At 31.0% G+C, this 11405-nt stretch overlaps 1 protein-coding gene across 1 annotated transcript; it reads left to right on the top strand.

Moving 5' to 3' along the window:
• The first annotated feature begins 3612 nt into the window (after positions 1-3612).
• Positions 3613-10854, top strand: LOC143559993 (protein DOWNY MILDEW RESISTANCE 6-like). Its single transcript, XM_077048404.1, has 4 exons — positions 3613-3941; positions 4361-4608; positions 10197-10521; positions 10592-10854. The coding sequence occupies exons 1-4, from the start codon at positions 3744-3746 to the stop codon at positions 10832-10834; spliced, it is 1014 nt and encodes a 337-aa protein (XP_076904519.1). The 5' UTR covers positions 3613-3743; the 3' UTR covers positions 10835-10854.
• The last annotated feature ends 551 nt before the right edge of the window (positions 10855-11405 follow it).

The raw sequence follows: 11405 nt of genomic DNA, 5'->3' as shown, positions 1-11405 counted from the left end.
TTAGACAGTTCGTCTGTATTAGACCCCTCGTCTAACTTTCACACGGCTCGTTTGAAAGTAGAGTCAGCACTGTCAATTTTTGACAGCTCGCTTTGAGCTTATTACTTCATCTTAGCCTATAAAAGATATGTAATTCGTCCATTATCATGCACAAACATCTTTAAATTATTCTTATACCTTTTATACTTAAATCCAAGAGAGAAGAGCATGTTTGTGATGTTCTTAGTCATATTTAAGCAACTATGAAGTATGGTAGTTAGGGGTGTTTATCAGATTGGATAACAGATTATTCAGTTTATTTGGTTCGGTGTATTCCGATTTCAAAATTTTAGGACCCTATCCGAAATCCGATCCGAATTAGGGATATTCCTATCCGATCCGAATTTATCCGAATTCAATTTGGATAACATCCGAACAATCCGAAAATAACCTAATAACAAAATTTTCCTAGTTTTTGGTCCCTAAAGTTTTTTTTACATGTTTAGAATCACAATAAACATACAAAACCGGAAAATAGAAACAAGTTTTTAACATAAATTCAAAGTTCACACTTCAATAATAGTCTAAATAAACATACAAAACTGGAAAATACTACTAAAAACATGTTAATTATTCGGATTAAATAAATATTTGAATAATCCGAATTTTTTTAAATTCCATATCTAAATACGATATGATCCGGATCCGAATCCGAATAAGAATTCCGATCGGTTTATTTGATTTTCGGTTTCGATTAGGATTTCAGTGTTTTTTGGATTTCGATTTTCATGAATACCCCTAATGGAAGCTTTGTTCTTCACATCCAAATGATGCTGCATGACAAGGATGTGTTGTTTATATGCTTATTATTCTATTAAAGGTATTCATATCTTCCTAATTCCTAAACACATCCCTACACCATTTCATACCCAAAATCAGAAATAAAAAAAAAATTATGTTCTGTTCTTCATGTTCTTGAATATCTTCATAAAGAAGAAAGCTTTGCTCTTCATCCAAGTAATTAAAAATCAAGGAGAGGCTCTGTACAAATCTTTCTAACCCGTTAGAATGATCATATCAAAGCTTTAAACTTTGTAAGTTATTTTGAGGTAAAAATTTACATTTCATAGTGAATTCTTAGATTTTAAACTTTGAAGCTAGGTAATCAAGGCCTTGTCAAAATACACGTTAGAATCATTTTAAATGATAGTGCAAATGGTGTTGATAAGCTTAAAGGCTTTACAAACATTTTTGTACAACACAAGTTTGTGTAGATAGTTAGATGGACCATCTAACTAGTCTGACAGCCCGTCTAAAGGGTTCTTCAAGTTAGGGTTTCTCAGACAGTTAGACGGACCACCTAACTGTTCTGACAACCCTTCTAATGATTTATTTAGTCAAGGTTTCCCACAAATAGTCAGATGGCCCATCTAACCGTACTGACGTCCCGTCTAAATGCAATTTTAGTCAAACTAATGGTTACGTTCAGTCAAAAAAATCATATGGTCCGTTTAAAGCCAAAATTTGTTATTTTAGTGTAAATTAAGTTTTAAATACAATAATCGAATTTAACATGTTTAAACAAGGTTTGAAACTATAGTGCCAAACCGCAGGAGTCTGAAGCTAGATCCCAAGATGATCTAGGTAATTGATATAAAATTACTTTGAACTATAGGTCCGAGATAATCAATCAAAAAGACAACGCAGTTGCAAACTGATATATACACCTAAAGGTGAATATACCCTCACACTTTTAAACTCTTTAATCGAGCCAAAGTTTAACATGAGATTATAGATCCTTAAAATTTTATAAACAAAATAATCATTAGCACTCAAGCTATAGTATATGTTTATAAAGTTTTAGGCTAATATATGTATGTTTTATTTGAAATACAACTCCTCTTTTTAATTGAATTAATATCAGAACGTAGAAGAAAAAATATCACAACCACAACCACGGTCCACGTACTTAGTTTTTTTTAAGTAACAAATTTAAATCATTAGAGAAAAATTATATTAATAAAAAGGTTAAAACTGTCTATTGTCAATAATATAGTGATTAGTGGCACACTTGAAATTTTAAAAAAATATATAGATAAGGACACATGGCACTGATAGAAATAGGAATATGGCACTGATAGAAATAGGAATGGTTGTTTATAACTTGCAATTTGCAGTGTCTATAAAATATGATATGAAATATAATAAAATAAATAATATATAAAAAATTATCTATATGCTATATACTATATGGGTGCTTGCACGATGCAGTGGGAAACACAAAAATTGGTAATCACGTAACAAGTTTATGGGTATTCATTGTTCTGTTTGAAATAGTTAAAACGGTCATTGGTTTGTTTTCACGGTTGATTTTTTTCTTTAACTTTTGGTCAGCAGAAGTCAAATTTCAACAGGTTGATTTCGGTTTTCGACGACATAAAAACGTTAATAGCGATTTGACTCACGATCTAATTTAAAAACCATTTTTAACCTATAAATTACCTTACACATTAGATTTTGTATATAATAACGTTTACAAATTTACTCCTCATCTTTAACCATATATTATTTTTAATTTCAATTTTAAGCCAACTTCATCACGATTTTTAAATGGACATAACTTTTTCAGACGTTAATATTTTTATAAAAAAGTTGCACCATAAAAACGAGCATTTTATTCTCTTTAATTTAAGTTGCTACAGGTTTTCATCTAAAAAAATTGATATGTTACGTATGTGTATTCACAGTCGATTTTTATGTTAAACCTGTGAGCCCAACCGTTAGTAACAATTTTTTGTAATCAAAACCAAAACTAAACCGTTGAAAATTAAAACCGAACCATAAACACCCATAATTATTATATGATTACTAGAGTCTATGTTCAAATACCCGTTGCATCCTATCATATGGGCACTGTTCTAGTTAATATTAATATACAGTAGAAACTCTATAAAATAATACACTTGGGACCACCAAAATTTATTAATTAAAAGAGTTATTAATTAATCGATAAATTAATAATTATTAATTTATATATTAATTAATATTTTATTAATTTATAGTAGAATGTTCTGACTCACCCAGAAGAAAATGTAGTTGCACAGTTGTTAACTAATGAAGAAATTATTGAAAGCGTTATTGGAATTAATAAAGATGATATTGATGAAGAAGATGATGAAAGTTCTACAATGGAGCTCCCTTCGCGAAACGAAGCTATTAAAGCGGCAATCACATTGAACAATTTCTTGTTGAGCTATGAGAAAACAACACCAGAAGTTCTTACCATGCTAAGGAAAATTAAAGACGAGATTCAAGGGGAAATTGATTTCAACAAAAAACAAAAGACAATTGAGTCATTTTTCAAGAAACCTTCATAAATCATTTATGTAATATGCTATATATAAGGAATTATTAATTTATATTTTATATGGGGTCTAAAGAAATTATCAAAAATGTATTATCTTATAATTTTAGCGAATTATTAATTTAGCACCCTATCCCTGAGTCGGGACCGACAAAAAATATTATCTTAGAGAGTTTATTAAATAATCGAGTATTAATTTTTCGAGTTTCTATCGTAGAAACCAATACTCTATTAAAAAATACAAGTACCTATTAAATAAAGCTTAAGAGTCACCTCCACAACCTTATATATACATGTCACATGCTACACAATTTCCTTGCAACTTCCTTCACTTCATCAGAATCTTCACATCGGTCCCACAAATCTCACCACCGGTACCACCACCGTCCTCCGTCCACCCATGGCGGGAAAAGTCATCTCCAGCGGATTTCAATACACCACTTTACCCGAAAGCTATGTCCGGCCTGTTAACGACAGGCCGAACTTATCCCAAGTGTCTGAATGCCACAACGTGCCAGTTATTGACATCGGCGGGGAAGACAGACACCGGATAAGCCAACAAATTGGCGACGCGTGTCGCCACTATGGCTTTTTTCAGGTTATTTATAATAAAATTTCTGACGTGTTTTTTTTAACTGCTAATATTCTACTCAAACCTACCTAAGTTTTTAATTAACCGTGTATTGTCGCGTGTTGTCGCTGTGGCTTTTTCCAGGTTATTTATAATAATAATAATATTTCTGACGTATTTTTTTTATTTTTTTAACAGCTAATATTCTACTCATAAATCAACCTAAATAAGTTTTTAACCTAAATAAGTTTTTAATTAACTGTGTTGTCGCATGTCGTCATATGGCTTTTTCCAGATATTTAAAATATTCAACTTTCTGACTTTTTTACTTCTTTTTTCTTTTTCTTTTTTTTTTAAACTTTTGTCACTGTAGTACTATTTAAAAATTCAAGTCTTATCCAACAACTTTAATAAACTTTTGACTGTATATTAATTATTATTATCAGGTAATAAACCACGGTGTGCCAGATGAATTAGTGAAGAAAATGGAACAAGTAGGTAGAGAATTTTTCCAGCTGCCAGTGGAAGAAAAGATGAAGCTGTATTCAGAGGATCCGACGAAGACGATGAGGCTATCGACGAGTTTCAATGTCCAGAAAGAACAAGTTCATAACTGGAGAGATTATCTTAGGCTTCACTGTTATCCTTTGGAGAAGTACTCTCTTGAATGGCCTTCCAATCCTTCTTATTTCAAGTAAATAAATACTCTTACTCTTTACACAAAATATATATATATATATATATATAAACATATATATAGTTTGAACTAACTACCAAACATAGAGTAATTATGTTATAAAAATAAAATACTGTAATAATAATTACTATGATTCAAAAGTTAGAGTAATAACAGTTACATTAGTGTTAACATAATTACTCTAGTTATATATACACACGCGACTAAATAAAAACATGAATTTATGAAATCAAGCATTAAGTCGTACTAAGAGCGGGAAGGTTACTTGATTAGAAAAAAAAATATTTAGACTCAAAATCAAGACTGCAAATGAAAGAATTTGAGTTCGAGAGTTAGAATGACAAATTTTCGGTGACATTTATAAACGTATCTTAGAGTCAATGTAACTTAAGAAAGAGAGAACTTAAGAAAGAGAGAGAAAAACTTACTGTTTATTTAATATATACGACCTTTACTAGCCTTTCGGTCTTTATCTAGTTGGTTTATTTATAAGTCTAATAACTTTTGGGTCAACTATATTTCAATTTACATCTATATGTATGCATTGCGGTTTTAGAAGTATGTTACTAAGATAATGAGATTGATAGTAACACACCATTAACATTTAACACTCATACATGACTAGATGAGAAGATAATGTTGATAAAACTGTAAGAAACAAAAATAGAAGTTATAGATGATGATTATTATTTATTTGAACAATTAAATAAAATGGTTTGGGTAAGCATTAAAAGCTTAATCTATATGGCAAAGTGCAAGAAAGTGTGCATTTGATGGGTCCATGAAAATTGGACAAAAAGAGGAAGCAAAGAATATAGACCTTTTACGTAAAAGTTTGTCTGTGTGATTTGTATATTATTATATAATTAATTTATATATGTATAACAGTAATAACATAATGAATTCCACTTAATACATTTTGACAACATAATTATGCTAAATTCATTTTTTAAAGATGAATTTTCTTTTAAATTTTCTGAGACTTAAACTGTCTCTGTCAAATGGTCACCAACTCTAGAACGGCAACACGAGTGCATGGCAACCTGAGTTGTATACTTATAATTATTAAATACGCGAAATAACTTCACAAATCTTGCTTATTACAGTTGTATATTTCAAGACTTTTCACTTTTTTTTTAGTATATTGATGAGAAAAAAAGATGGTTGTATAATATATTTGTGTGTGTTTTGTTATATTTTTAAGGACTGTAAATTACTTTTTACCTTTTATTTGGTAGAGTTATTAGCATAGTAAAATACTAAATAAAAATATATGGTTTCAAATTTGACCAAGTCTACATCTTGCCTGATTTAGAGTTTGTGGCAAATTCTGACATTTGAGATCAAGATAAAGTGATATTTTCTTTATTGAATATTTTTTAGCATGTGACATCAGAAAGACGTATTAGTATGATGTCATATAAGCTTTATTTTTTAATTCTGTTTAAATATTTCACTTATATTATTAAAACTTTCAAATTCAAAGTACGTATAAATTTTATATATTTCAATATTTTGTCTATTTCCTCATGCTGTATGTTTCATACACCACTTAAACCTTTAGAGCATTCACGAATCACGAAGACAGGCCTCGCCATTTTTAATATCGAGTAGAAGAGAAGGTCGTGGCATAAAAAGGGTGATTTTTTGTTCTAAGACTGTGTGGACTCTGTTTCACCACACAATTTGATGATGTGGCTGTAACGTCTGTCAAGCAACAATGAGAAAGAAGGTAACTAGTGTGGATATCTCCACATGTTGTTTAGTAATCTTGTGAGGTAGCATATGAATCAGTCAGCATGTTTATAATATTTACCCATTAAGAGGCTTCATTGATCATATCATTAAGAGATGTCATAATTGAACCAGATACACTTTATAGCTGACTAATTCAAATTAAGAGGCTACCAAAAAACTCCAAAGAAGAGGAGTGACGGTGAAGGCAGCGCGCCAGCGCCAGTGGATCGATAAGCGATGAAGGCAGCGACATCCACACCCTAGTTGTGGTGAGCAGTATACTTGATAGTCTTAGATAAGAACTTCTAAAACTGATTGTGTGAGGGGGTTGAAACAGAGAGAGAGATGTGTTTTTAAGTGTGTGAATAAGTAAGAGAAAGAAGTCTTCGGATTGAAGGGTGAGTGTTTAGTAGCACGGGAAAAACACACACACAAACCTATTTTTATTGCTTTTAGACAATTTTTTTTTTTAATTCTACATTTCAATTTGTGTTTTTATTAAAACATACCCATTAAAACCGTTTATGATTATAATTTTTATCAAGTTTTTTTATAACACCAACTAATTAACATTAAATATGAGCACATGACAATAATATAAAAAGAAAAACGAACGATGGAAAACAATGACAACGAGCATGTGGAACCCATGTCTCAACTTCTAATCAGGTTCATAAGTGAGAGTAGTACTATGATAAATTTCAAACGTTTTTGTTTATATATTTATGTATATGATAAGTTATTTTAATTTATTTATATTAGAATTTAGTCATTTTTATCCTATACACCTTTTTTAACAACCTATAAAACTGGCCACTTGGGTATACTCACATTTACGATCATAGACTGTGTTGGTGATATGGCCTGCCACCAATGTCTAGGGAGACCCATCACCTGAAGGCCACTGTGGTAAAGCCTCTGGATCGCACACGACGTTTTGTCACGAACGAGACTCGAACGGTGACCTTTCCAGAGAAAGTCATGTGGGTACCGCTAAAATACTGCTCCTTTGCTTTTCCATACACCCAACATTCTATTTTATATTTGTGATGTGTACGAATAACTTTGAAATACACAAATCTCGTCTACTCATTCTTTTCTTTAACCAAACTAGGATTTGAACTATAGAATTCTTCAAAAGGCAAGGAGTCTTTATCACCCAGTCAATGCTGGAATAGGTACATTTACTAAAAGAACAAACAACTTATTTGTTTCTATCTAATAATATAAGTGCTGTCAGGGCATCCGACTTGCATGGAGCGAGCTAGCGTGAGTTGTTTCTAGCACGTGCATTGTAGTGAGGTGAAATGGATGACGGGGTGGTATGATGAGGCAAAGATAAATAATCTTGTTTAATATTCAAAAATAAATAAATAAACCATATCTGCCTCACGCTTGCTAGGTGGTGGTGTTCGCGCCCCCTCACTGCCACCATGATGACATAGCATAAGCCACACCAGATAGCTTGATATGATTTGGTAGTAAAATTATAAATTACATGAAGAGCGTTTTCATCCATTCTTCTATCTTCAAATCTAAAATTACATTAAGAATTATTATATTTTTTCTTTTTCATTTTCTATTAACTAATACGTTTTTATATTCTTATCATACATTTGCTCTATCCTTCATTCACAACTATTTTAGAAAAGTATTAAAAAAATACACAGAATGAACAATAACTTTTTAAATATACAGAATAATCATTAAATTTATTTTTCCGCTCATAACACCCTAAACCGGTATCTATATTATGAAAAGCTCACTTAAAAATAATAAATAGGATGTGAATACTAACGGTCAATTGACTTTTGTATAAATATAGCCTTCACTATTTTTTCTTATGAAAAACAAATTAGTTCCACCAATAACTACACTTAATTTTTTTTTATACTTCGTCAACTTACTAATTAAATATACTATAATATGGAGAATATTATTATCTTTTAATTTGTGTATAGTGTTATATAAAATTTTTTAATAGCACCAATTTATTATCGATTATAGTCATGCATAATTATATACATAATGTTACGTAATAAAACATGATAGTCTATATATGGGCACGCGCGTGTGTGTATTACTTAGTTGGGATGCTCTTTGTTAAGCTGAAAACCCGCGCTAACCACACGAGCCAAGCTCGAGTCAAGCTTTGGCTTGTTTATGCCTTTTTGCCAACAGGCTAAAGCCGAGCTATGGCTTGTTTAAACTCTTTAGAAAATAAGATCGAGCCATGCCCGATCCCTTTCTATGTATACGAGTCGAGCTATGGTCGCTATGGTTCCTAAAGTTGACTCGAGCCAAGCTGAACTCAATCTCGAGCTTCAATGACTCTAGCACGCCAAGCTCGGGTCGTATCAAGCTCAGGTTGACCTCAGTTTAGTCACACCTCTAGTTATGAATATGATATGTAATTAGGGCGTAGGCAGCTTTTGGAAAACGAGTTCAGCCAAACCCTTACAAAAAAAGTTTTTTAGTGCTATATATTCGTGTATTTCGACACCAAACCCATAGAAACATTTACTTCCGAACTCTTAGAAATCTTGATAACAAACCTTAACCGACATTTCAATTATAAGTAATTTTATTTTTCCTATTTTTGTTATGCGACTAAAGCGAACTGCTTAATAGGACTGGATAGAAAAAAAAACCTGAACGTTAGTGATAGACAATCGATCGTCCGCCCTTGAAAAATTTCCAAACCCGTATAAAAAGAGCCTTAGCCACGTCACTGAGTGTAAGTATTATCACCAAAATACACATGTCACACCCGTGTTAATATGTTATTCATTATACTAATGGGCAATGGTTAGGAGCCGACTCTATTTATCCACCACCGTCATTCCATATGAATGAACCACCTTAATCACTCATTTATTAGTCGGTCACCGCCTTTTGTGACGCAACTGTTGGATTAGACCATTTCTAACCATATTCGTCGCAGAAAATACATTACTTTCAATCAATTTGGTCAACTTCGTTTATTGACAGACACCCCACGCGGTATGCCGACGTAAGACAATAAGACACGTCTTGACATCACCCTCATCATATTATTATTATTATTATTATTATTATTATTATATTTATATTTATATAAAACCAGCTTTAATCCTCTGTATTACGGGGTTGTTTTACGTTATTCGTTTATAATATCTACATGTATTTGCGATTTTAATTTTATTTATTAGTTAGGAAATTAATTTAATTTTATTTGTTAGTAAGAAAATTAATAATATACTTAGGATTTGATGATGAAAGGGTTTCACAAATAAATGAGATGCTATAACCCGGTTTAAAAGCTATTTCAGTTTTGTGAGAACCATGACCCACTTATTTTTTTACTTTAAAATTGTTTCTTATTTATAAATAATCTATTTTAAAAAAATGGATACTAATTTGTAGTAAATCCTTATTTTATAGTATTTTCATATCAAATATTTGGTGAGATTAATTTTTAATTTAATGAAATGTTATAACCCATTTTATGGCTATCTGGGTTTGATGAGACCCATACTCATGAATTCAGGTGAAATGCATGAGAAGTCTTTATTTACAAAAAAAAACAATCTGGTAGCTTAAGAGAATGTATGGAGCTTTCGTTATATATATATATATATATATATATATATATATATATAAAAATGTAGTATTAAATCAATAGGCTTCATTGCTTCAAAAGTCATGTTTGCTTCTAGTAACACTCCACCCAAAAAAAAAATTCATATCATCACCCATTATTTATTCATCTCATATATTTTATATTAAGTCATGATTTGAATTTGATATATGAATATTTTGTTTGGTGGCTAATCGTTGTCTTTGTTATAAATTAATTTATGTTTTAGGGAATATGTTGGAAACTATTGTACATCGGTACGTGAATTAGGAATGCGGATACTTGAGTTTATATCCGAAAGTTTAGGGTTAGAAAAGGAACGAATAAATACGATATTAGGCGAGCAAGGACAACACATGGCCATCAACCATTATCCGGTGTGCCCTGAGCCTGAGTTAACATATGGCTTGCCTGGTCACACTGATCCTAATGCACTCACGATTCTTCTTCAAGACTCGCTTGTATCGGGTTTACAAGTTCAAAAGGATGGTAAATGGGTAGCTGTTAAACCATGCCCTAACGCGTTTGTCATCAACATTGGCGACCAACTAGAGGTGCATTAAATTTTTGTGATTTGTGTCGGTTTTAGATTTTAATGCTGACTAGCTTATTTTTTTCTTATAGGCTATAAGTAATGGTGAATACAAGAGTGTATGGCACCGAGCCGTAGTTAATTCAGACCGACCAAGAATGTCAATAGCTTCATTTTTATGTCCTTGTAATGACTCTATCCTCAGCGCTCCTAATGAATTAATAAAAGATGGATCAACGCGTGTTTTCAGAGACTATACGTACACGGACTACTACAAGAAGTTTTGGAGTCGAAATCTAGACCAAGAACATTGCTTAGAATTCTTCAAGAACTAGCTATATTTTCTTCACACCATCCATCCCTATATGTTGTCGAACTCACGTCCTAATTTGTTAGAAACTTATTAGATTTATAAATATGATCAATGATGCTTCCGATTATTTATGAAATGAGTGTTCTAATACTGTCTTTTTCAACTTCATATTATATGTACATAAATAACTAAACTATCATTAAAATCAACATTTTATTTAATCTTTTATCAATAAATATATCACTTAATAATATGGTAGTTGCCCCCATTGTTTTAAAACACAAATGAAAGCAATGTGATCTAACTGACACAAATCAAAAGTTAAATGACATAATATAGACAAAAAAAAATATGTGAATAACATAATTGGAAAAACTTAAAATTTTATTACTATTTTACAATGTTTTCACCTATATTTACATGGTAATTAAAGAAAATAAAGGAATGGATTTAAGGTTGAAAATAATGACAACCGAAAGTTACTTTATATATTTATTTATTTATTTATTTATTTATTATTATTATTATTATTATTATTATTATTACCTTTCTTTTTTTTTAATGGAAACAGAAAGTTAAATGATTTATGTTTT

The sequence above is a fragment of the Bidens hawaiensis genome, unplaced genomic scaffold (genome assembly GCF_021521415.1).
Source record: "Bidens hawaiensis isolate Kalapana, Puna unplaced genomic scaffold, B.hawaiensis_p1.1 tig00020148_1, whole genome shotgun sequence".
Classification (NCBI taxonomy): Eukaryota; Viridiplantae; Streptophyta; class Magnoliopsida; order Asterales; family Asteraceae; genus Bidens; species Bidens hawaiensis.
This window is presented reverse-complemented; position numbering and strand designations above follow the sequence as displayed.

Excerpts from the sequence above, each read along its gene's own strand:
- LOC143559993 (XM_077048404.1), top strand. The coding sequence starts at position 3,744 with ATGGCGGGAAAAGTCATCTCCAGCGGATTTCAATACACCACTTTACCC. Across the intron at positions 3,942-4,360 it reads GCCACTATGGCTTTTTTCAG|GTAATAAACCACGGTGTGCC; the intron begins GTTATTTATAAT and ends TATTATTATCAG. Across the intron at positions 4,609-10,196 it reads TCCAATCCTTCTTATTTCAA|GGAATATGTTGGAAACTATT; the intron begins GTAAATAAATAC and ends TTTATGTTTTAG.